The sequence below is a fragment of the Catharus ustulatus genome, chromosome Z (assembly GCF_009819885.2).
Source record: "Catharus ustulatus isolate bCatUst1 chromosome Z, bCatUst1.pri.v2, whole genome shotgun sequence".
In the NCBI taxonomy this organism is placed as follows: Eukaryota; Metazoa; Chordata; class Aves; order Passeriformes; family Turdidae; genus Catharus; species Catharus ustulatus.
Window position 1 is genome coordinate 35,614,021 of NC_046262.2, and position 27,135 is coordinate 35,641,155.

The 27,135-nt window shown below is 39.7% G+C and overlaps 1 protein-coding gene across 7 annotated transcripts in view; it reads left to right on the forward strand.

The window, feature by feature from the left end:
- Positions 1-27,135, forward strand: part of VPS13A (vacuolar protein sorting 13 homolog A) — a 121,179-nt gene that overhangs the window by 30,057 nt on the left and 63,987 nt on the right. For 6 of the 7 annotated variants that reach the window (XM_033085189.1, XM_033085190.1, XM_033085191.1 and 3 more), the window contains exons 18-32: positions 759-960; positions 1,043-1,157; positions 5,657-5,793; positions 9,360-9,492; positions 10,312-10,429; positions 14,592-14,730; positions 18,420-18,504; positions 21,079-21,251; positions 23,581-23,737; positions 24,073-24,152; positions 24,388-24,447; positions 24,525-24,681; positions 25,108-25,224; positions 25,306-25,409; positions 26,619-26,786. In XM_033085189.1, coding sequence (XP_032941080.1) covers positions 759-960; positions 1,043-1,157; positions 5,657-5,793; positions 9,360-9,492; positions 10,312-10,429; positions 14,592-14,730; positions 18,420-18,504; positions 21,079-21,251; positions 23,581-23,737; positions 24,073-24,152; positions 24,388-24,447; positions 24,525-24,681; positions 25,108-25,224; positions 25,306-25,409; positions 26,619-26,786 — 1,945 coding nt within the window. The remainder of the gene's footprint in view (positions 1-758; positions 961-1,042; positions 1,158-5,656; positions 5,794-9,359; positions 9,493-10,311; positions 10,430-14,591; positions 14,731-18,419; positions 18,505-21,078; positions 21,252-23,580; positions 23,738-24,072; positions 24,153-24,387; positions 24,448-24,524; positions 24,682-25,107; positions 25,225-25,305; positions 25,410-26,618; positions 26,787-27,135) is intronic. The other variant, XM_033085194.1, reaches the window with a different exon arrangement.

Genomic DNA, 27,135 nt, shown 5'->3' on the forward strand with positions numbered 1-27,135 from the left:
ACTTTTAGATTTGTAGAAAAAGATGTAACTAATGATTTTCCTTTGTTTTGTGCTCTCACAGTAGGTGGTGAAAAGCATCTATTGAAATATTTCAATTTTATTTCAAATGTAATGACTTAAAAATTCTGGGAGACAGTAACCCTCCTGTTTTACATCTTGTACAATGCCATTGTACTTAAAAAAAGAGAAAAAATGCTACAAAATTTTTTACAGTGATATATTTTTCTTAGAGTGTTGGAAGATAAAAAATCTTCAACTGAAAGCTGTTACAGAGGTGGATAGCATATTGAAAAAAAAAATCCGAGACCTAAAAAGTTCCTCTTGGAGTAATAAGGCTATTTATCTTTGTTTTTTTCATTTCTCTGTGCCAGAAGCCTATTCTGTCTGCTTTATGTCTGTTTCCCACTATAAATATATCTTCTAATTCCTGAGGTCATAGTAAAGAATTCCCGTATGTATTTCTTACCTACCCTGACACCTGTTCTCATGAAAAGTATGAAGGAAATAACTTGGATGCCCTTTTGTATTTAGACAGGGGCAACTAATAGGCATAAAAGATAATGAAATGGGAAACAGTTAACATATGGATGTATGTATTAAGTCCTTAGAATAAGTATTTATAATTAAGGTAGGGTAGAAATTTATTGTACTGGTTTGTGTTTTGGTTTTTTCCATCTAATTTTTGATCCTCTTACCGTCTAATTGTACTTAGCCAGATGGATATTGCATCTGAACAGTCTGCTTACATTTCTTTACAGGTTTGAAACAAAAATTACCTCACTTGAAGTTACAGGTGTGTCTCAAGGAAAGTGTACATCCAGTCTCCTGTCTTCTCGAACAGTCTATTCGGATGAAAGTACCTCACTTTTAAGCATAATGTTTGAGACTAATCCTTTGGATGAGAAAGCAGATCAGAGAATTAGAATAGAATCACAACCACTGGAAATAGTATATGATGCAGTAAGTAAATACTTGAATAAGTTATAAGTTGTTAAAAATCCTACTCTATATTAAATTTATCATGTTGGGGTTTTTTTAACAGATAACAGTAAATAGCTTAGTGTATTTCTTCAGACCTCCAAAGGATGTACATTTAGAGCAATTGACATCAGCAACTCTGATGAAACTTGAAGAATTCCGTGAGAAAACATCAACAGGCAAGTGCTGCATGCTCTTCTGATGGCACTCTCAGTCGAATTTTAGATCATAGGAGTGTTAAAACTGTCTTTCTTTATGGAGATGCGTGCATCCAAGTCATAGCTTTCTAACACACCACCTAAATAAGTTGAATTATTCAATCTTATTGTGATGTGTTTGTTCTAGGTATTGAATCTTTTCAATCTTTTTAAACTTCAACTGTTTTTACTTGTTTGTAAATATGCTCCGAAACCATAGATAGTCTTTCAGTGTTTTTATCCCATACAGAATTAAAAGCGTTTGTTTTATCTTCTGTTTTGTTCATCTGATATGTGAAAGGTCTTAGTTACTTAATACACCTTCTGAGATATTAGTTCTCTAAGTTAATCTCTAAAACCTTTTCAGATTTCTTGTTTTTCAGGACATCGTGCCTTTGTATAGGTGTTTTCGATTTTCTGACTTCCTTGATGAATATTGATTTTGATTTGGATTGACTCAGTTGAAGTTATATAAACTATATTTATCTGCCTTCCAGATGCTCAGTTTTACAGCCATTTCACTAGCTTTCATTACATCCTGTTTATCTCTAGAGATCTTTAATGCAAATGCTGAATACTGTGAAGACTAACCCTGAGATCTGTGGAATTAATTTGTTCCAGTAAGGATGTCTGAGGCTTTATAAATCAGAGATTTGTCCAGCATAGCATTCTGTCTCTGTGGATGGGAGTGGATGCAGAGGGGAGATTTACAGTAAATTCATGAATACAAGCCACACTGAGTATAAGCCGCATCTCTGGGTGTTGGCAAATATTTCGGTTTTTGTCCATAGATAAGCCGCACACGAATATAAGCCGCTCTGTCGTTCGCAGCAAGGACCCGCGTGCAATTAGTAACAGAACCGCGGCAGGGCGGGGTTTACTGGCTGAGCTAAGGCTGTGCAGGCTCGGCCCGCTAGGGGCCGCTGACGGGGCCAGGTGGCCCAGCCCGGTGCTGCCGCTCGGGGCCGGCCGCCGCTGCCCCTGGGCTCGGTCACCCCGGGTCGGCGCTACCCCGCGGTGGCAGGCAGGGACGGAGCTTCCCCCGCTCCTATGGCAGCGGTGGCGGGCGGGGACGGAGCTTTCCTGCGCCCGTGGCGCCGGCGGCGGGCGCGGACAAAGCACCCCGCCTCCTCCCCGAGCCGCGGCAATGGCGGCGCGCACCTCCCGCCCCCCCCCCGGGCCGCGGCAATGGCGGCGCGGGGCTCCCGCCGGCTCCCCGAGACGCGGCAATGGCGGCGCGCACTTCCCCCCCCCCTCCCTGGGCCGCGGCAATGGCTGCGCAGGGCTCCCGTCGGCTCCCGGAGCCGCGGCAATGGCGGCGCCCCCCCCCCCCGTCGGCTCCCCGGGCCACGGCAATGGCGGCGCGGCCCCCCCGCGTCCTCCCCGGGCCGCGGCAATGGCGGCGCGGCCCCCCCCGCGTCCTCCCCGGGCCGCGGCAATGGCGGCGCGGCCCCCCCGCGTCCTCCCCGAGCCGTGGCAATGGCGGCACCCCTCCCCCCCATCCTCCCCTGGGCTGCGGCAGAGGAGGGAAGAAGAGAGCTCTCCCGCCTCTCTCCCCGCCCCCCGTGCTGCCTGCAGGGAGCCAGGGCAACACGGTAACACTGTAACAATTGCGAAATGCCGGCTTTTACTGGCTGGTGCTTGGCTCGGCACTCTGGCTGGCACGTCTGGGGTTGTAAATGTCAGAAAATTATTAATATATTAGCCGCACCCGACTATTAGCCGCACTTCCGGGTTTCCACCAAAATTTTTGTGAAATTGCTGCGGCTTGTATTCGTGAAATTACTGTAATATAAAAATTATTTTTAAAAGGAAAAAGGCAAACAATGAATGTTTTCTTAAACCTCTTTCAATTTTATAACCTATTAATAATTAAATTGTAAATGCAAAAAAATCTGAATACTCAAGTGATAAAGATTTAAAGAAAACTCAAGTAAAATGTTTATTTAATTGATTGCTTTTATCAGGTTAGTATTGGGAGGGAAATGAAGCATCAGTGGTATTTTTATTCATTAGTTCTTTGAGTGAACTATTTAATTAAGGACTAATATGAGATTAACCAGAATTATGTGTATCAGCTTGTTTGTCTTTCCTTTCAGGTATTTCTTGAGCAATGTTGAGTATATTGATAAAACGGTTCATTGTTCATTTCTGAGATGAAATTTTAAATTTGTTTAGATATAATATGCTTGGTATTCTGCTCATTAGTACCAAATGTAGTGATATTGATCATAATTAGTTTTTTTGTGGAAATATGAAATCATGCTCTGTTTATTACAGTTTAGGTGTATCATTAATGTAGAGGTTTATCCAATACTGTTTGTACCCTCACAAGAATGCTGAGTTTCCCAGAGTAACCTAAAACCTTTTTCCAGTTACAAATGAAAAATTTGATGGGGAAGTCTAAAAATATGAGGTACATTGCTTGTAGAATCTTGTCTGAGTCTTAGAGAATTGCCAGGGAAAAAATATTTGATCTGCAGAATATTCTGTTGCAGGAGACTATGCTAATCTCAGAGGTAGAATAAGAAAAATGGCAGTATATACAGTAATTTCATGACCATAAGGCACACCAGATTATAAGGTGCATCTCCGGGAGCAGGCAAATTTTGCAACTTTGTACATTATATAAGGTGCATCGGACTATAAGGTGCACCTTTTTTTTTTTTTTGCAGCAAGGAGCTGTGCCGCGCGCAACAAAGAAACAAAATAGTAATGGAATCGCGCAATCGAAGGGTTTACTGGGGGGTGCTCAAATTGCAAACATTTTTCGCAGATTGGTGTAGCCTTTAAACGCAGCCTAAGGTGCCCTCCCCGTGGCGGGGGCCTCGACACTCTCACCTGCCCGTGGTGCCGGCTGGTGAGGCGCAGCTTAGGGCGGTTTGGGGCCGCCAGCGGTCTGGGGCGGCTCGGGGCTACCTGCGGTCCAGGTTGGCTTGGGGTGGCCGTGGCTCGCGCCGGGCCGGCCGCTCCCTCTGTCTCTCCCCACATGACTCGCGCCAGACTGGAGCTGGCGGCTCCCTCCTTCCCTGTGCGGCTCACGCCAGGCCGGCAGCACCGGCTCCCTCCCTTGCTGCGCGGCTCCTGCCGGCCACGGCCACCTGCTCCCGTCCCCACCTCGCGATTCGGTGCACCTGCAGCGCCGCCCCCACTTTGCGACTCGTGCTTCCGGGTTGGCAATTTCCGCAACTTTGTACGTTATATAAGGTACACTGGACTATAAGGCGCACTTCCGGGTTTGAGCCAAAATTTTAGTCAAAAGGGTGTGCCTTATAGTCGTGAAATTACTGTACGTGTAATCAATATGTTCATACCTGTGGTGCTGAAGAATGAGGTCTTTAAACTTTTCTTAGAAACAATAGAAAATAGCTGGAAAATATAGGGGAACTGTGAACCGCAAAATTGAAGGAACCTGCTACACCAGAATAGTTATGATTTTCAGCACTAAAAGACATTAGAAAAGCTTGGTTTACCGCAGTTCAGTTTATGGATTCCACTACATTTTGTTCCCAAATAAAAGAAACAAAAAAGTATTTGCTTGACCTTTCTACATGATGCAAATTCAACTGGGCAGTGCAAACTGAAAAAATCTTACTCTTTTTATTGTTCCAAGTTGTTTTGTCTTGCAAATCCTGAAATATTGTTGCCATCCAGTTCTTTACTGATTAGCCTAGCTCTCCTGTGGCAGGACAACTTCTGATAATGTAACAGTTTTAATTGTTTTCTTACCAGTGGATGTGTTGACTGACATATTGTGATCTTCATAATTCATTATCTCTACTTCTGTGATCATCAGCTTGTTGTAAATGGTAAATGTTTCATGAGTTGTGGATGCATCCTAAGGCAGTTTCCGGAGCTAACTTGAAGTGATACCATTCATTCCTCTTCAGCTGAGCAAAAAAGCAGATTTTGTTCTCAAATCTTATGACCGTCTGATTTTCCCAACTAACTGCATGATTTTTAAACATACATTTTAAATGACTTCTTATTTGTGTATCTTTGGTATCTCAAGATGGAGATGTTTGCCAGCAGAGTTAGTTTAAACTTGTTTCTCTTAGTATCGACAAACACTAGCAGTTTAAGCAGTGTAGTTGGATAGTCTCAATAAGAAATTCTAGAGCAATTAAATCTCTGAATCTATGGAACACAGTGGGTTAACTCTGTAATTTCAGAGTTTTAGTTCAATTCTAGTTCTTCTCATTTCATCCCTGCTCAGTGGGAAACTTTTCTGAGTTTGCGTATGTCAGCACTGTTTGCTATCATCATTTAATCTATGTGATGCTTCTTTAAGGAGTATCTATAATAAATAAAAAAATAAAAAATAATAAAAATATGAAGACCATATGTACTTTAGTTATCTAGCATATAGAGTTTATTTAAAAATAGACCTGATTTTCTTTTTATTGTTTTCTTTTAATTCTGTATGTTCTGTATTAATTAATTTTATTTGTTTATATTTAATAATTGTACTATTTTTTCAGGTTTGTTGTATATTATTGAAACTCAGAAAGTTCTTGACCTCAAAATAAACCTCATGGCTTCATACATCATTGTTCCACAAAATGGATTCTATGATCATACATCAAATTTACTACTTCTGGATCTTGGTAGTTTTAAAGTATGTATTTACCTAATTCAGTAATTTACTGAAAATAATTAATAATTCAGCTTTTACCTGATCCGCAGTTTCTTAATGTGAATTTATGGTAGTGATTAAGTAAAAGTATCTCTTGTAGTTTATGTATTAGGTGTTTATTTTAAAGTGCTTTGTAGTCAAGGCAGAAGTTACTGTACTCTTCTCACTGGATTCATTCAATGCAAAATAATTGCTAGAAAATAGTTCTTCCCTAGTATGAAACTACTCTTGATACTTTGGACTGTTGCATGCAAAATGTCTAATAATTTTTTACATTGCCATACAACATAAAATAGTGAACTTCTGTCTTTTCTTAATTTTAATGTCATGATTAAATGGTATTCTTATTTTTCTTATTATTACTACTTACCCTTTATCACTGAATTTACTTCAGAATGAAAAAAGTAAACATACTGGCAGTTTTAAAGATAATTTGGATAAAATTAGAGGTATGTCTGAGATAAATCATTATCTTTTTGACTTTTCCCTTGCATGAAGTATGTAAAATTATAATTTATCACTATGAAAAAGAAATAGACTTTCAAATAAAATAGAAGAGACTTTGTCCACATTATTAGCAATCTTCTTACTTACTGATGAACTTGTGAACTGTGAACTTGTAAGATCAAATGATCTTACATGTGTACAGGCAATTTACTTTTTTTTTTTCATTGTAGTCTGGGTGAGATTGATTCTACCCCTTTCTATCTGTTTAGATTGCTGTGTGTTTTTTAGTAAAAATTTGTTTTAAATCTTAAAATCTTGCTAAAGAGTTAGTTTTCCATGTAACTTCCATGTAATTACTTTCTGAACATATGATTTCAGTCAGAATTATAGAATGGTTTGGCTTGGAAGAGATCTTTAAAGGTCATTGAGTTTAACCTCCCTGCAATGAGCAGAGACATCTTTAACTAGATCAGGTTCCTCAGCCACCTGTCCATCCTGACCTTGAATATTCCCAGGCACCCCCTCTCTGGGCAACTTGTACCAGTATCTTGCCAGTCTCATTGTGAGAAAATTCTGTTACCGTCTTCCTTTTTGGCCCATTTTAAATACTGAAAGTCTGCTGAAAAGTCTCCCCAGCACCTTCTCTTCTTCAGGCTGAACAACACCAACTCTCTGTGCCTTTTTCTTAGAGGAGATGTGTTCTGTCCCTCTGATCACTTTTCTGGCCCTTTTCTGGACCTGCTTGCACAGGTTGCAGTACTCCAGATGAGGAGTAGAGTAGAGGGGCAGGACCCCCTCCTTTACCCTGCTGGTCACACTGCTTTCTACATGCAGCCCAGGATATGTTCAGCTTCCTGGCCTGCAAGTTCACTTTGCCGGGTATCATCCAGCTTTTCATCCACCACCACCCCTAGGCCTACTCCATAGAGCAACTCTCAATCCCATTGTCAGCAGCCTATATTGATCACAGAACTACTGAATCACTTAGATTGGAAAAGACCTTTGGGATCCTTAAGTCCAACCATCAACCCAGTACTACCAAGTCTACCACTAAATTATGTCCTGAAGTGCCATGTCTACATGGCTTCTAAATTCCTCTGGGTTCAATGACTCAACTATGTCCCTGCATGGTAACCTTTAAATGAAGAAATTTTTCCTAATATCCATTCTAAACCATTCCTGGTACAACTTGAGGCTGTTTCTGCATGTTCAGTTGCTTGTTTCTTTGAGTAGGAGACTAACTCCCCATCTACATGCTCAAGAGCTACAGACTTCTTTTGGGTATTTTTAAGGTAAGGGCCCTGCTCTGCCTTGTTTTCCCCAGACTGAAGAACTCCAATTCCCTTGACTACTCCTCACAGGACTTGTGCTCCACATCTCTCCGCAGCTCTGTTGCTCTTCTCTGTTCCAGCACCCCAATGTCTTTGTTACTATATAAAATATAGTATTCAAGATGCAGCCTCACCGGTGCCAAGTACAGGGGGACAGTCCCTTCCCTTATTCTGCTGGCCACACTATTGCTTCTGGCCACCTGGGCTCTCACATTCAGATGGCTGTCAATCAGCTTGACCTGCTGCCCTCCTCCCTTAGCTGTGTCACTAAGCAGAGGGATTTTCTACCTGGGCACACCTCCCACAGGTGTGCTCAATGCTGCTGTCATGTGCTGGTGTAAGAGTCGGGCACATCCTGCAGCCTGGTATGTGGGTGGCAGCATGTTCCCACCAGAGCTCTGCTCAGGTACATCAGCAATGGTAGTACAATGCTTCAGTAACAGGGCTGCCCCAGTGCAGGTGCATGCAATAGGTCATGTTTAAAAACAGTGAGTTGTATTGCTTCAAAAAGTAGAATTATTTAAGAAGATTGTTCTGTAGATACTAAAAATTATGTGATATGGTTGTAAATCCAAGTTATTTCACTGCCAGTTCCACCATCTCTTCTGAATGTTGATCATTGTGGGCAGTTTGTAGAGTTGGCACTTTGTAGTTGTTTGTGTGCTTGAGACAGCCTCCTGGATCTAATTGTAGATCTAACAGCCCACTCGCTTTTCCACCCATACAAGATTACTCTTGGAAGAATTACACAGAAGAACACATTTCAAAATCAGACTTCAGTATGCCTGTGAGATCTTTTTCCTGAACCAGATGAGTAATTTTTGTAGTAAATGTGACTCCTAGATTGGTTCCTCTGATTTAATAGAAATTACAAATACCATAAGAGAAAATTCAGTTGCCTCTCAGGATATGATTAGTAATTCTGAGTGACATATACTTAAGTGAGAGGTGGGTAATTTGTTGAATGACCATGCCTAACACAAAAACAAATAGTCTTTTTCCCTCAATTGCATACTGGAAAAGATCAAACCCCAGGAGGAAAAACGGCATGTAAAATTAAAACTGCATCTCAGTAGATAAATAGGGTTATTAATTCTAAATTTGCATCTCCAAGTTATTTTTAATGTAAAATTTACAATGGGCTTACAGTCCAGCAGTACTGCAAGATGCTATGTCTTAAATGCTAGTTTTTGAACCTCTTTTAGTTCTTTTGAATATTACCTGGGTTTGACAATGCTGAATATGAATCCAGAGATGGACATCAGAGAGGGCTTATACAAATGTGAAATAGCAAAGAAGTATGGGTGTCCCAAAGATGAATCAATGGAATATTGACTGGTATTAAAGGAAAAACATTGATGATGAGCAGACCAAATCATCTTTTCATCTCTAACAACTGTATTTGACAGGGTTCAGAAATAAATGTCACATGTCTGAGTTGTTTATTGCAGTAATATTTTTATATAAAAAATTCTGAATGATTATTTTACTGATCACAAAGGGTTTGAAACTTTATGATTTGGAGTATAAGCCACTTATTAAAGTACAGAGTATATAGTTTATTTTAATTTCCTTTTTGTTTCTTTCTTTGAGGAAAAAATGTGGTGCAGGCTAGGAATTTTAGATATTTGCTGTGATAGTTGTAAGACTGTGACCTATAGTGAGGACTGAGTCATTTGTTGTGGTAGGAACAAGTACTTGTAGAATTAGTGCTTTGAGTATTTCTGAAATGGATTTATGGTTTTGTGGATTTTTTTTACTTGTTTTAAGATGACAAGCAAAAGTCGTTCTGATTTATCAAAAATCAAAGTAGGACAAACCTCTATTGAAGATATAATGTCAAGAGCTTATGACAGTTTTGATGTCCACCTCAGCAGTATGCAGTTACTGTACAGCAAACATGGTAAGTATTCATGAAAGTAATTTTTCTTTGTATGACTAAATATAATGTGGTGCTTGTTGTGCCTCATATTTTTAGCTGAAGCAGTGGAGAATCTTTGGAATGTACTTCTTCAGACATAAGTGTTCTAAATTCAGTACTATGGACATGTCACGAATTTCCAAAACATACCTTTAAGACTTTAATTCCAATCTTAGCAAATTTATAATAAAATTCTTTTTTTGAAGACATCTCATTTGATTTGTTGCATAATAAATGTACTGTAATTACTGTAATTACTTTGTTTATGATATTTTCCTTCAGTGCCTTTGCTTTTCTCCAGATTTAAAGCAGAATCCAAAGTAGTTGTAGGTTTGATCTTTTTTTTTTTGAGGATAAAAATATTATGAGAATCAAACTAATTCAAGAATCAGAGTCAATTTACTGCAATAAGGTATCAAAGGAAAATCTAGTATTTTGGAAACTAGCAACATAGAGTGAGTCATAATTGGAGAAGTCTTAAGCATTTAATTCTTAATCCTTTGGTTCCAGGGGAGAATCCAGAGTCTAAACGCCCAGTACCATGCATGTTAAGAATTGGGGCCTTAGAAGTCTACCCCATGGATGGTAGAGCTGTGTGGATGAGAATAGAGTAAATTATTAATTAGCCTTGTGTGTCTGAAGTTCAGATCATGTATAAATACATCTGTTGATAGAGCTGTAAAAGAGATCATGGCACCTGAATTTTTAGCAATATATATTAATATCAGATACTTGAATTCTGTGATGTGTACTGAGAAGGAATCTTTTTATGTTTAAAGTAGATTTTCTCTGTTCTTCTAGATGAGAACTGGCGAGAAGCTCGGAAGCTGAAAAATTCACCTCAGTGTATCTTGCAGCCCTTGGATGTAAAACTGGAATTTAGCAGGGCTATGGTTGTTACAGATGCAAGAATGCCTAGGTATGTATTTTTCTCAGTTTTAAAATTTTATGGTTAATGACTTTTTGGGGAGGGGGAAGAGGAAAAAAATAAGGATCTAGTCATAGCTATGCACTGTGGACTTGGATATATGTAAATCTTGGAAGTAAAATACATTTATTTAGAAAAATAGAAAATAGATTAAAAGTAGTTTTGAGATACTGAAAAGGCAATGGAATGTTGTAGTAGTATGATAAAATTATTTAAAGATTTTTATTACAGATATTATTACCTCTTCTAATTCAACCTTTCTAGTAGCTACATTTCAGTTCTCATTGCAAATATTAAGGAGCTAAAAATCTAATTTAAAATCAATTCCATAAACACCAAAAAATATTTTGAAAAGTAATATGTTGTCATATTCCCTCTGTTTTGACTTGGCTTATTGCTCTAGTTAGTTTAACTGCTATGGATCACTTCTCCAAGAAACAGCTCTTAATGCCTTGAGTTTGCAATTACAGTTGTTTAGCAAAATCTTGGTATGCAAATTGTATTAATCAGAAGAAAATAATAAATACTATTACTAACAATGAATGATTGCATGGTGTAATGCTGCCACCTTCTGGAAACCTGGGAGGCCAGATTCTGCATTTTGATGCTTACAAAACATCCTAATATTTTTCCTCCTTATTTTTTCTCTGTTTGATGAAGAAGATCCAGTAAGGAGAATGAATTCACTGGAATCTCTTATGTTAGAAAGTGAGATTTCATTTCTGTGGTCATATAACAGAATTACAGTAATTTCACATCTATAAGGCACGCCAGATTATAAGGTGCATCTTTTTTTTGCAGTAAGGATCCACACGCAACAAAGTAACCAATAAGTAACAGACTCATGCGAGTCCCACTGAGCTGCGCCACCCCACGCAGCTTGGCTCACCACTCGGCGGGCGGCTTGCACTTCCGGGTTGGAAAGTTTCCAAATTTTGTCCATACATAAGGCGCACCGGATTGTAAGGTGCGCTTCTCTATCGGCTGTGGCCCCTCGGCTCAGGCCACCGCACACAACAAAGTAATGAAGTAGTAACGCCTCCCTGCCTGCGCTGCTCCCGGTGCCTGGGGCCACCCGGGGCCACCCCCTGCCTTCCTGCCCGCGTTGCTCCCGGTGCCTGGCGCTGCCCGCGGCTGCCCCCCCATTGCTACTCGGTGCTCCCGTGGCGCCGCCTTCCCTCGCGGCTCTCACTTCCGGGGTGGCAAATGTCGCAACTTTGTAGATCATATAAGGCGCACCGGACTATAAGGTGCACTTCCGGGTTTGGGGAAAAATTTTAGTCAAAAGGGTGCGCCTTATAGTCGTGAACTTACTGTACGTAATTTTTATGTAGGTTTGTAATTCACATCTCTCAAAAATTATACAGGTCTAACCTGGATTAAGGAGTGTCCTCTCTCAATGAGTACACATATTGCAGCATTGCAACACTACCTGTCTAATTATCTTGGCTACCAAGTGTGCTTTGGTGCTTAAGGTATCCAAACTAGTTCTGGAAAATTTCTGTGTAATCTTTCTGTATATCACATTGGGCACAAATGATGAAGGTTAGTTGTAGCTTTTGTGTCAGCAAGAATCTTCCAAATGGTAAATTTTAGTATAGTTGAATTGGGTATTATGATCACATCAGTTATCTATCTATCTATCTATCTATCTATCTATCTATCTATCTATCTATCTATCTAAATGTATTTTTAGTGTACATGTATCTTTTTCTTTATATTTCAGTTTTTGTAAGTATACTGTCATGTAAATGCATGATCATATTTTCCCAGAGTTTTTTTAAATTAGTATTTGGAACTGTCTGCATAGAACAGCATAGTTCTGTTGAGAAAAATGAGTGGAAAGATGTTAGTTTTACAGCAAAAGCTAGTACCAGAAATGTTGTTTAATGTAGTAGATTTTTACAAATTAGTTTCTTGGTTTGGAAGCCCCTGTTTTACATTTAGTCATCTGAGAAGCAGATTGGGTGTCTGTATTTGTCAATTCTTTGATTGTATGTCTTTCAGTGACCATTGAACTAATTTGAATTCTTTGTAATCTTGTTCGAAATAGTAATGAATTTATTAGGCTTTGTCCTGACTTTGTTTAGAAAGGCATATTTCTATGTTGCTGCCATGAGGAGAATGCTAATTTAGGTAATTTGTTAATGACTACTGTATCAAAAGACTTTTACTGTTCATCTGTGTTTTCATCTACTCATATTTCTTAATCCTTAAAATGGACTTTCATTCTGGATATGAATATCTGAATTTCTTTGATTTCTGGTAATAGGATGCTCCTTTCTGTTACTTGACATTTGGAAGCAGTAATACAAGTCTGTAGTTATTGTATAGTTTGTGTAAGGTTTTATTTTTTTTTTAATGTTTGTTTCGTCCTGTTGTATGGTTCCTCCATTTTCTGGAGGAGGTGTCTTGACAGTCATATAGTTTTTCAAGGTGTATGAAGAAAGTATTAGGATAGCAATGTTAAGAGCATCCTATATAATAGCATTAATTATATACAGAATAAAAATCCTAATGTGAAGGAGTGTACCTATTTGCAGCTTTGGTGGTGGCATTTCAGACTAAATTTGAGGCAAGTTTCTGCACAGATTTCCTTGTCAATTGAAGCCCTTAGCTTCTCTGTGCCTCAGTCTCTATAATTGGGGTGTAGTTGATTCTCTATATGGAGGTTTCCCAAACCTTAAAAGCTTTTGTTTACAGAGCAGTGTAGAGAGCTCAGATTATTTGCAGTTGTCTGCTTTGTATCTGCTGAGTGCCTTCCTTCTAACTGTATGGACTGTCTGTTGTACAAACACTCATCAAAAAATGTCTTAACAATGTACACAGATTTTTGTGGAGCGGCTTAAGTGCAGTGAGAGTGAGAATTGCTATTGTATATTTAATTGCTATTGCTCCTCCAATAACTGAGGAGCACAGTAGAGAGAGAGGTCCTTCAAACCTAATAGTTGCACATCTACCTTAACCCTCTCCATAATAATAAAAGAAGAAAAAAGGCAAAAAAGAAGTCTAAATCTCCCTCTGATAGAACTGTAATTAAGAATAAGAGTAGTAGTTGAGAATTAATCCTGTAAGTTTAAGGATGAGAAGAAATTAATAAACTGAAGAAAACTAGTTACTGTCACGGTTTAATATGTACAATTTTGTGTTTTGTTAAGTATCAGAAGCTGTTTTTAGATTTGTAAGTATCAAAGTTAGCTAAGATGGATTGAAAATATGGAACTTTTTATTCTCATGTCTTCTTCAGTCTTATGTTTTATGTCACTTTGAAGACTTAGATGTGAGTTAAGCTCATCAGAAGGAACAGGCTTGCCTTGTTCCATACACACTATGCGTTAAGCATCTGGTGCTGCCTGTTACCTGTTGAACAGACCTCTTTATCTGTTCTAAACAGAAATTGTAATAAAAGAACAATATGTTCTTTGGGCAAATTTTTTTACATCTGTTACACTCACTTGTATGAGTTGTGTTTTAAGTCTTTAAAAATTCAGTATATTTGATGTGATTCTACTTCTTTTTTTGCCAAATCCTATTCAAATACACTTAAAATATGTTTTACTGTTTTCATTTTTAAAGATGGTTATTTTACTCTTTTATACCCTGTATTGCTATGTGTTTATTACTTTGCTAGATCTCTAGACTACTGCTATAGTCTGCTTAACTATACATGAGTCCTGGGAGGTATTTTATATTCTTTTTTTGATGTTTTGAGCCCTAAACATTCATGTGCAAAAAACGCCTCAATCTTCTCTTCCGTGAAAGACTGTGTAAAAGCTCAGTTATGTGATTTATTGAAAGTCATTAAATACATGAACACGAGGAAGCAATTTCTGGTTGTAAGGAAAATATATCTTAACTAACCTAACCAGAAGTGGTTATTAGTACCATTTGTAGTCCCAATCCACAAGACTTTGTAGCAAATTGAAATATAAATTATGCTACTAAGTGGGTGCTTGCTATCAAGTGGCTTTTCTGTGTGCAACAGAAGGGTTGCACATATATATACACAAACACTACATGCAATGGTTAGATGAAGAATTTTCTGACTAGGAAGACTTGTGTTTTTCAGAAGAAAAATAATGTGAAATTTGATTGAAATAATTTTAAGATTTATTAACTGTGGAACTTTTGACTTTGGTTCTTTAAAATACAGGTTCAAACTGTCAGGACAGTTGCCTTTACTTTCTATCCAAATATCAGACCAGAAGGTGACAAGTATCTTGGAGCTAATTGATAGCATTCCTAAGCCAGAAAGTGCCCCTGTAACCAGCTCTCCTCCAAAAATGACTGAGGTAAGGTTTTTAAAAGAGATTTCATTAAAAATTATCAGAAAAATACCTTCTTGATATTAGCATTCTAGTTTTGAAAGGTGCTCAAGAAAGTGATGAACAAGCAATTGACTTAGTGCCTCTTGAAAAAGTTAGCTCTTTCTCTAAAGCTGTAGAAAATTTCCTTGCTATTTAGTTAGTTTATTGTGAACTTTGGGCAATAATAATGAAATAGTTGTTCAGTGTTTGGATTTAGAATAGAACTCCTCAGAGTTTTACTCCTATAGGAATTAATCTGTAATTCATAATAATCTTGACTAACAAACATACTCAGTTTTGTTGCGGATTAGTTTAATTGTATCTTCAAATTCACACATGTATCGTTGTGCTGCCAAATTTGGGTTCAGCTTTTTTGTAGTGAAGAAAACATTAAAATGCTGGAATTTTTGAAGTTCAAGTGTTATGTGATATTTGATGAGAGTTTCAAAAGCCAAACAAAAAATACTCATTATCTGTTTTATAAACAATGTCTGCCTGGCAAAAGTAGCAGGCATTTTTTAGCTGACCTCAGTGCTTTTCTGATTTCAAGTTCATTGCACAATGTAGCTCAGGGGTGGAAAATCTTCCTTGCGCTTGTAGTGATTAGGAGTTTGGAGAGGGGTTCTTGGTCTTTCACCACCCTCTTTCCTTGGTCAATATGGTTTAGGTCACTGGTTCATACCTTCTTCAGAACAGAAGTTTTTCCCCTTCTTATTGTTCAGTATATTGAAAAATATATTTCACCTTTTGAGCCGTTCTTAACTAAATTAGAAAATTAACTCACAGTTGCTAATTTTGGACATGACTAGTCTGTGTGATCTGGCCATGTTTTATATGCATAAAACTGTCATTAGAATATATGTAAAATCTTAAAAGTCAAGGATGAAATTTGGCTCTCCGTTTTTCTATCATTTGTAAATACTTCTAACGATCTGTTATTTAGTAACTCATGCACTTGGTTCTACAGGACTAGTCGTCATCTTTGTATTTGGGGTTTTTTTAGATTATTTGATAACTATCTTTCCATCTTTGTGCAAATTATTCTGCACTGTTCTGGAAAGCTGTTGCTGCAGTTTGATATTTTCTGTGAGTTACATTACCACAGTATTTGCTAACAGTAAATACAACAATTAGACATGCATACCTATTGAAAGTATATCTAGCGAGTGAAGACTGTTTTTCTTTGTGTGGTTCTTGCCATCTGCTTTGTGGTGCCATTAAAATTGTAGCTAATTCTGACCTCTTTCACTATTCATTTACTAATAGTATACCCAGCAAAAAAAAAAAAAAGCTGCCTTAGTCTCTGTTATTTTGTGTGTCTAATCACTGATTAACTTTTTTGAGGGTAGGTATTGGGACTTTACTTTTGCATAAAGAGAATCTATATGTATAAGATGATTGTCCCTTGCTTTGTAACACTGACTGTACTTGAATTTAGTTACAGAACTCAACTATTACACCTAGAGTATTTTAAGTGACCTTGAAGTAATTAGTATTACCTGTACATTAGTTGTGATATATGTTAGATGAGGTGAGGAAAGACTGTGGACCAAGTATAAATATAATTGCATAAACTTTTGTTTATGAGTTATGAGTTACACTTGCACAGTTATGACTCTTAAATACCTTGTCTGTTTATTACTTGTAGACATGAATATATTCAGTAAAACCGGATGACATAGGCTGGAGATCAAGAGAGATGTGAGAATGTTGAGAGTTTGATAAAAATTGTAGCCTTGGAAACAATGTTCAAGATGAGTGTTTCTTGTTGTCATAATGTATAGATTTGATAATGTGATTTTGTGAATAATTGAGCCTGAGCTTTGAAAGGTGCAGTAACAAGAGAGGGGAGAAAGGGTGATGATGTGGGGAAAGAACTGCTGTCAGCTGTGCAGTCCAGAGCCAAAGGCACTCAAGAAGAAAGGGCACACAGTGCACAGTTCTCTTACTTTGATACTCTGTGTGGCACATATATAATACATGTGCATGTGGAACTTGCAGGTGAGAGTCCTTTACAAAGTTAGATTGCTGAGATTGCTTTCTGAGCCTTCATGATAAATAAATCATTTGGATACTTTTACTAAGAGAATTTAATTCTGTCATATATGAAACCATGTGGAGGATTCATGTTCTGGAGTTCACTCTAGTGGCATTTCATACATTTTCAGTTATGACTCTGGGTTGCATATAGCTACATTTCACACTTGAAGACTCAGAATCATAGATTATCCTGACCTGGAAAGGACGTAGAAGGATCATGAAAGTCCATCTACTGGCTGTGCACAGGACCATCCCTAGGAGTCATACTATATAAGTGAGAGCATTGTCTAAACACTTCTTGAACTCTCTTGGGCTGGTACTGTGACCACTTCCCTTGGGAGTCTGTTCCAGTGCTCAAACATGTTCTTGGGAAAGGACCTTTTCGTACGTAAACCTCTCTGACACCCCTTCAAGCTGTTCCCTCGAATCCTGTCACTGGTTACCAGAGAGAAGAGATCTGTCTCTGCCCCTCTACTCCTATTTGTGAGAAAGATGAGAACTACTGTGCAGCCTCCTCTCAGTACTCTACTAGTTGTTTTTTATCCCTAATGTCTGAAGCAGTGCTATTCAGTAAGGTGAAGTGCCAGGTCCCACACTGGAGTCACAACAACTCCAAGCAGTGCTACACGTTGGGGACAGAGTGGCTGGAAAGCTGTCCAGCAGAAAAGGAGCTGGAGGTGCTGATTAACAGGCAGCTGAACATGAGCCAGTGTGTGTGCCTAGGGAGTCAAGGCAGCCAAGGGCATCCTGGCCTTTATCACCAATAGTGCGGCGGTAGGACCAAGGCAGTGATTGTCCCCTTGTCTTTGGCACTAGTGGGGCCACAGTTGAATCCTGTGTTCAGTTTTGGGCTCCCCACTGCAAAAAAGACTATGGTCTAGGCCTTTTTTCCCAAGTTAAAAGTGCCAGGACAAGAGTAAATGACCTCAGATTGCTCCAGAGGAGGTGTAGATAGGATATTAGGAAATTTTTTTCATGAAATGATTATCAAGCATTGGAGTGGAGGAGGCTGCCCAGTGGAGGAGTCACCATCCCTGCAGCTATTTAGAGGACTTGTACATGTGGCATTTAAATTCACCCCTAAATCATGTCTCTGGCAGTGGTAGGTTTACAGCTGGACTTGGTGATCTGAAGGGTCTTTTCTAACCTAAATTATTCTATGATTTATGAAATACAAAGCAGTCCTCTCTGCTCTAATGTTTTGTGTATCTCTTTTTTCCCCACCCAACACTCGAGTTATTTTTGTAAAGAGCCATTGATGTTTATTGTTCTCTGAAGTTGCTGTATTGTAGTCCTTTGAGGGACTAGGTTCTTTCTTTTATGACTTTTCATATAATGTGCCATTTCTGGCCATTTTTTGATCCTTGAAGTTGAATGTTTGAACCTCTTCAACTGTGTTTCCTAGTGTGTTCTCTCTAGTTAGATTAGATGCAAGTGCAATAGCTGCTGTTGCTACCTATTTTTGGCCTAATTTCTCCCCATGCTTATAATTTTAGTAATGTGTTTAGCTTTATTGATTTGCACTTAAGCTAAGTTTTCCCTAAGTTGTAAAACTTAGGTGCAGCATATATGCATGCTGACTATGGCGTGACCAATAAATACAAGAAAAAATTTTATGTTATCTCCTGTTTCAGGCTGTAGCGTCCCCTATGCTTTCAGCACCACATGTATCTCAAGGTGTGTATCCTGTTTTGGATCTTCATTCTTTGGCTGAGTCAGGTAATATAATCTATTTTAAAGTCTTGCTTAAGAAGTTTTTGAGTTATTGAATTAATTTAGTATTCTTGTTACAAGCAAGGATATGGAGCTTTGTCTCAAGTTTTTGAGGACTGAATAGTGTTGTGTTCTGTTTAGCTTATAATTGATACTGCATGATCTACTTGAGTATTTTCTCATAGCAATAAAATTCTGTATACTGTTTTATGTCATTCCATTCCTGAGGGCATAGCAGGAAAATTTTGTTTGGTATGGTGAGTTTATTTTTGTCAAGGCATCTGAAGTAGTATGAAATGTTTAACTTTAGCATGTACATAGTCTTCTGATGTTTTTAATTATTTTCTTGTGGTGAAGGATTTCTCTTCTATTTAGGTGGATTTATTTAAGTTACAAGTAGTGGAATGATGACTGTTAGAAACTGCTGTATTTTTATAAGCAAACATTTTGACTTCTACTGGATAAAGCAGAAGATTGGCTGTGGGGGAACCAGTTGTGTTCAATACTGCCTAACTGTTCAAAACAGCTTAGCTCGATCCTAGCATTTAATCTAGTAGTTGCATTAGAAAAATAATAAAATATATCAGTATTATTTCAGTGTCAGTCATGTTTGTGATGCCAAAACACTCAACTGGAGAAGCAGAAAACCAGACTTCTACTCCTTTCTGAAGTTAATGATTTGTAACCGCACAAACACTAGCAAAATTATCAGCAAAGTTATTATGTCTACTTTATAGATTTAAATTCATCGTGTATGCAGTATGTGTAAAAATATGCTTGTGCATCTTCATCTGTTTTTATATGAGCTCCTTTAAGTGTCCAAAGGTAGAGTGGAAATGTCTTTCAGTTCTTAAAAATTAGGCTGAAGTGAGAATGCATTCTGGCAACAAGTAATTTGAGAAAGTAATAGCTAGATTGAGATTTTATTCAAATCTGATTTTTAGTCTATACTCTACATACAGTTATATAGTCGTTTTAAGTGTTTTATTTTAATTCTCTAACTTCACTGTCCAAAAACTCAGGGCTACTTTTAAGCTTTATAACATACTTCATGTAATTTGTTGAGTTTTTTTAGAAGGATATTTCTTCCACAGTTACCTTATACTTCAATGTTTGTGGGTTTTAGGTGAGGAAGAATATCTTCCCAAAACATTGCAACTTATTTATCTTGGATGTATTTCTGCACTAATGTAAAGTAGATTAAAAGCTGCATAATTCTTAGTGGTCTCTCTGAAATGGGAGACCTATAGCAGGGCGAAGTCCCGAGTAGTGTGCCTGATATTGAGACCAGTGTTAATGTTCTGTAAGAGAATGCTAACAAAAGAATTAGCTAATGAGATCTGAAGTTTTATGATGACATAATGGAGGCAGCTGTAGGTGTGGTGTAAAGTTGTGGAGGCAGGAGTTGAGATGGTTATGAAAACAGATTTTTTGGTTGTTAGTTTTCAGCTAGATATTTGTATGTTTAAGCTTTTATAGATGTAGATGTAAAAACTCTAGGTCATAGTACAGTAGTTTCATGAATACAAGCCGCACGGATTATAAGCCGCACCCCCAGTGCCTCGACAATGTTGCTGTCTTTGTCAATAGATAAGCCGCACCCCGAATATTAGCCGCACTTTCGTTCGTAGTGAGAATCCGTGCGCAGCTTTCACAAATTGGCCAATTAGTAACAGGATCGCGGCATAGCGGGCTTTACTGGCTCGGGGCGGGGCCAGGAAGGCTCGGCCCGCTCATGGTTGCCAACGGGGCCGGGTGGCCCAGCTCAGTGCCACGGCTCGGCGGGGCTGGCCGGGTGGTACTGCCGCCGCCGCCGGGCTCGCTGGCCCCCCTCTCCCGTCAGCACCGCCCCGCTGCCGCGTTCGCTAGCCCCGCCGGCGGGCTCGCGTCCGCGCCGCGCCGCATTCCCTAGCCCCGCCGCCGGGCTCGCCGGCCGCGCCGCGTTCCCTAGCCCCGCCGCCGGGCTCGCCGGCCGCGGCGCGCCGCGTTCCCTAGCCCCGCCGCCGGGCTCGCCGGCCGCGCCGCGTTCCCTAGCCCCGCCGCTGGGCTCGCGTCCGCGCCGCGCCGCGTTCCCTAGCCCCGCCGCCGGGCTGCCGCCGCCGCCGCCGGGCTCCCCCACGCTGCTGGCCCCGATTCTGCTGGGCTTCCCCCGCTGCCAGGCAGCCCCACCCGCCGGCCTTCCTGCTTCTGCCATGCTCCCCTGCACTGCTAACCCCAGTTCTCCCGGGCTCCCCCGCCCTACTGACCCGGCTCTGCCGCCCCCCTGCCCCGCCCTGCTGGTCAGGCTCAGCTGCCCACCCCCACGCTGCAGGCCCCGCCTCTGCCAGGCTTTCCCACCTCTGCCGGGGCCGGCCGGGCTCCAGCTTGGCTTGGGGCTGCCGCGGGCTCTCACTTCCGTGTTGGCAACTTTTAGAATTTTGTTAATGTATTAGCCGCCCCGGAATATTGGCCGCACTTCCGGGTTTCCACCAAAATTTTGGTCAAATTGGTGCGGCTTGTATTCGTGAAATTACTGTACTCTAAAATATTGGTCTGTGTAAATTGACTGCATATGTAATGTTGTTGTGATTTAATCTGTAGAATCAGAAGAAGAATTTTATGATGCACTAAGCAGTCCTGTGGAAGATGTGCCATTTTTTGAAGTCCCAACTGATTCCCTCAAGCAGGCTCTCAGTACAAGGCGGAAAACCTTACACAAACAAGAATCTTTGAAGAATATGACGGATTTTCAGCTGAAGTTTGAAGTAGCTGAGGTAAAATTATTTTTTAAAATTTCCCTGAAACACAGCAGAACCTTAGTTTTTTCCATGTTTTTTGAGTTTATAAATCCATATTCATTCCCCATTTTTTCCTGAAGTTATTACATGTTTTTTCCAAGTCATAGTTGTACTTCTGTATCCTTGTCATCACTGAAATGCTTTGATTTATCCTTTTGATTTCCCAACTCACTTTGCCATTGAATTTTCTTCATCTATGTCTCAGAAATTGCATTATATACTTGTTTTAGCTAAATATGTGCTTCTGGCATCTTTTGTTGCAGATACTACTGTGGTCAATGGGAAAACATTAATAATGTTTAATGTTGTAAGAAGCACCATATTTTTTGGTTCTGGTTTTTCTCAAATGCTGTTACCCACACGTGTAAATCTGTAACATCTTCATTGTAAGAATTTTCTGTGTTCTTGCCGTTTCAAGCTTGTGTGGGGAAAAAAGAGTACAGTAATTTCAAAACTATAAGGCGCAATGGATTATAAGGCACACCTCCAGGAGTTGGCAAATTTCGCAGCTTTGTACATTATATAAGACGCACCAGGCTATAAGGCGTGCTTTTTTTTTTTTTAGCGAAGATCTGTGCCGCATGCAACAAAGTAACGAATTAGTTACGGAATTCCATGATCGTGGAGTTTACTGGCAGGTGCTCAATTTGCAAGCATTTTTCACAGATTGGTGTAGCCTTTAAATGCAGCCCCAAGTGTCCTCCCCCTGCGCAGGCCCCAGCACTCCCACCAGGCCCCGGCTGGCGTGGTGGGGCTTTGGGCGGCTATGGCTCACAGCTGCCACGGTTTGGGGCAGCTCAGGGCTGCTGTGGCTTGCACCTCGGGGATGCTGCGGTTCAGGGTGGCTCAGGGCTGCCCGCAGCTCGGGGCAGCTCGGGGCTGCTGGCAGCTCGAGGTGGCTCAGGACTGCCGGTGGCTTGGGGCGGCTTGGGGCAGCCACGGCTCACATCTCAGGGCTGCTGCAGTTCAGGGTGGCTCAGGGCTGCCCGCGGCTCAGCGTGGCTCAGGACTGCCCATGGCTTGGGGCGGCGTGAGGCTACCCGCTCCCTCCCTCCCCGTGCAGCTCCTGCTGGCCGGGGGCTGCCTGGTCCCACCCACCCTGCATGGCTCCTGCTGGCCATGGCCGCCCACTCCTGCCCCCACCTCGCGGCTTGGCTCATGGCTCGCACTTCCGGGTTGGCAAATTTTGCAACTTTGTACATTATATAAGGTGCACTGGACTATAAGGCACACTTCTGGCTTCGGACCAAAATTTTAGTCAAAAGGGTGCGCCTTATAGTAATGAAATTACTGTATTTTATCCAGATGAAGAACACCTGCTAACTGTATCAGCTCTAGTAAAAGAGGTCACCTCTTAACGCTATAGTTAACTTTGTCATTACACCATCATGGCTATGACGCTGTTATTTCTGCAATTCAGTGTATTTTACTTTGCATTTGTTTTAAAAATAAATCATACAAATTCAGTTAACTTTACGAATTTTGTTTTCTGGTAGGACTTATAGAATGTCTTCAACACACCTCAGGTTGCTTGTAGCGTAATATATACTACACCTTTACTACAAATAAAACTGCAATGTACTATTTGTGTGATGACAAGACCTTATCTAGAACTACTAGTCTAAAAGGAGGAGGCTGTGTTTTTACATTATTTTCTAAAGACAACTAACTTACAATCTTTGAGAAGAAATTAAATTGGGAATCTATTAGAAATCACCACTATGTCCTCATAGTTTGAGATTACTTGCTAGGTTTTGGTGTGATTTTCCTTATTTGTAGACAGCATTACGTGAAAAGGAAGAATACATGTATTTGGTTGTCAAAGTTGGATACAACAGCTCAGCTATGTCTTTATTTATCAAGGGTATTGTCTTGTATTGGTAGTAATGTAGTAAATCCTCTCGCCAGACATTTGGCTTGAGAATCTAACTCTTAGCAGGAAAATTGAGACACTAGTGAAAGTAGTAAACTCTTTGTGCTGACTGAAAATCTAGTTTTGACTGTATTGAGCATTACTGAGTGCTGTACAGAAATTTTTTAAAAAAATAATTTAGTTTGTGTAATGCTACTTTGGTATTACATACATGCATGTTTGAAGTTTTTGTTATGATAACAACAGCCAGTACTTCTTGTTGAATTGTTTAGTTTTTTCTAAGGTATTTACTATATAATGTGAAATCATAAATATACAAATAGGCATTAACCCATAGAATATATTATATTCTGTATAAAAATTTAAGAGTGGTTTTTTTCTTCTTATAATCCCTTACTATTTTTTTGTGTGTGTTTTGGTTCTTTTTTTTAGGTCTTAATTAAATTATGCCGTCTGACTGGTGATACTGAGATGCCTGTGCTCCAGCTTAATATTTTAGGCTTAGGCACTGAACTTAAAATGAGAACATTTGACATGACTGGGAATGCTTTCCTTCGTGAAGTTGGTCTTCTGTGCCCAGAGTATATTGGTAAGTATTTATCTGTATCATTACAATCTGGCCAAGGAATTATTCACAAATAACACTCTGAATTTGTCTTCAAAAACTCCATAGAGCTTTTGTCAAATAAGGAAGATTTGCATGCTAAGTTAAATCCAGGGCTGAGGGCAAGTAAATCAGGAACTCATCCTGTTGTTATTAGTGCTTTGGTAAATATGTTCTGTTGCTGATGGTTGTAGAGGGATGTTTAACCATTTTACACCTGCAGAAGAGATTTTGTGATTAAACAGTAATGACAGCTTGTAGCCTAGTTGGCAGTTTATAGATTAAGAAAGTTTAAATTTTTTCATTTTTTTTTTTTTTAGATGATAATGAGAAGCCAGTTTACATAATTACTACATTGGATAATGTAGAAGATGATCTTCTCACGCTGGAGTATATAAAGGTTAGGAAAGAGCAAACTTTGCTTTTGAATTGTAAGCTTGTCATAAACATCACATTAGTATGCAGCAGATGTTGTTACTTACTGATATTTTTAACATCTTTGAGTGTCATGTGCAAAGTCTGTCTGCAGAGTAACTTCCACATCTTAAGTTGTAGTGGTTTTGATAGTAAGTTCTTGTAAATGGAATTTACAAACTTCTGATTTGTTTGTTTTATGTGCACTTTTGGTGAAATAGGCTGATATTAAAGGACCAGAACTGAAAACTGTCTATCAGAATGTTCTACAGAAAATAAAGGTATGATATCTATTGTTAACATAATTTTCTTGGTTTAGGAGAAGAGGCATGCGGATAAACAAAAATTTTTCTTTTAGGTGAACTTTTCTTCTCTAGATGTTCATTTGCATACTGAAGCTCTGCTGAACGCTATGAACTATCTGAATAATCTTTTACCTAAACAAGAAACTAAAGTTACAGAAGAGCCAGTCCATGAAAAAACAGAGGAGAAGAAGGATGTTCTTAAAAAATTAAGTAAGTTTCTTAATTGTTTTTTCCTCTTTTCATTCCTCTTTCTTCACTTAAGTAAGGAATAAAACAAATGTATTTTCTGTCTTTGCAAATTTGTCAATGATGTTTGGTATGAGAAATTTTGCTTAAAATTGTATGCATTTATAGGGTTGTGTCCTTAGCCATGTATAGTGTTCTGACATAAAGGTCAAGGCATATCTTTTCTATGTATTGGAGGCACTAAGTCAATGTAAACAGGAAACCCATAAACTGTTATCAGGTTTTTGTTCTTTTGCTGGTATGAATTAAGGCATTTGATGGCCTTATGGTGATTACCTTATACTTGGTGAGCATTAACTTCTTGCTTGCTTTGCAGTTCAAAGGGCTACCACAACAGTACATGTCCTTGTTGAAGAATGTTAACTTCTGTTATTTTTTTATTTTCCATAGCATCAAAAAAATCAAAGTATGAAGATGTTATTGACCTCATTATCTGTGCGGATTTATCATGTTTGAGTGTTTTTATCAGAGAGAAAAACCATAGAATAGCTGAAATTCATATTGAAGGTAGGAACAAAACTTTAATCACAAAGGTACAGAACTTTCTAACTGTAATAGTGTATAGATTTTGAATGTCTTGTTTTTGAGGTCTGGATAGCCAAGTGATCATGAAGAAAGCAGCAACTGACATGACTGCAAAATTGAAGAACATCATTATTGTGGATTCTGATGAGACAGCATTGTATAAAAAGGTAGGCATATGCGTGTATTGTTGATTTTTTTTTAATGGATGCTAAATTAAACTTTTTAAACTCTACTCTCTTTTCTCAGTCATGTTTGATGTATTTGTTGTTAGTAGCATTCTCTGTATGAGAGATTGATTTTGCTCCTACAACCCGTAATTATTAGACTGACATTAATTTGTGCAACTGTCGTATTTAGCTGTTCATTGTGCCTGACCATGCTGATTTTAGTGAAGAGAATTACAGTAATTTCATGATTATAAGCCGTACCCTTTTGACTAAAATTTTGCTCCCAAACCGGAACTGTGGCTTACATTCAGGAGCGGCTTATATATGAACAAATTTTGGAAATTTCCCAACCCGGAAGTCCAAGCCAGCAGCAGCCCCGAGCCGAGCCGGAGCCCACCCGGCCCCGGGCGGTGGGGCAGTGGTGGCGCAGCGGCAGCACTGCCCGGCCCCAGGGGGTGCAGCGATGGCAGTGCCCGGGCACACTCCTCTCCCCCTTCCTAGCATCAGTGGCCGGGTACGCCCCTCTCCCACTTCCTGGCGGCAGCAGCCAGGGACACGCCTCTCCCTCCTCCCAGTGGCATCAGCCAGGGATACCCCTTTCCCTCTTCCTGACAGCAGCAGCCAGGGACGCCCCTCTCCCTCTTCCTGGCGGCAATGGCCGGGCAAGCCCCTCTCCCTCTTCCTGACAGCACTGGCTGGGCACACCCCTCTCCCTCTTCCCGGCGGCACCGGCCGGGCACACCACTCCCCTGCCTCCCAACGGCAGCGGCGAGTGGGGCTGGGGCCACTCCCTGGCAGCTGCCCTGGGCAGGGCAAGCCAGTAAACTCTATGATCACGCGATTCTGTTACTATTTGACAACTTTGTGAAAGTTGCACATGGATCCTTGCTGCGAATGAAAGTGCGGCTTACAACCCGGTGCGGCTTATTTATGGAGGAAAAACAAAACGTTGCTGACACCCCGGAAGTGCAGCTTATAATTGGTGCGGCTTGTAATTGTGAAATACTGTATTTAAGCTGTGATGTCAAATGATTATTTTCGGCTATTTCAGTGGATTTTTAAAATTCAATTTTTTTCCACATGTATTGTTGAGACACTTGAACTAAAAATGTCTTAATACTGTGAAGTACTACATTTTGTTTTGAAGTTAAGTTTCTCCAGCATGTAAGGTTTTACAGTAGAGACACTATTTTTGTTTTTTTTCTTAAGGCTCTTTACATCACAGGAAAGGAAGTCTTCAACTTCAGAATGGTATCATATGTGAATGCTACAGAGGGCATTGCGTATACAAATATGGATGTTGTTGACAATCGTATTTATCTAACTGTTGGGTGTATTCAAGTAGTTTTTGTCAACAAGTTTGTTTCATCTATTTTGGTAAGTTAAATTTTCCCGATAACGTTTCTTAGTATCCAGGTGAAGTTGTCAGAGCAAGAACATGAGTGTTCCATATGGGGATGTGTCTATTTGTGTAAGAGGTCTTATATACTATTGTAAAAACTTCACTGGGATTAATGCTTGGGCTGTTTATTTTTCTTGTTTGTTACTGTGGAGCAGATGAGTAAGTAAAAAGGTTTACTATTGTTAACAGTAATGTTTTTCTTAGATGGTTTGTGACAACTGTTGAATATACATACCATTCATTATTTATAACACTGAAATATAAGTAAGAAACCATGAAAATCATGCGCTTTCCATAAATTCTGCTAAGTAAATAAATCTTCTG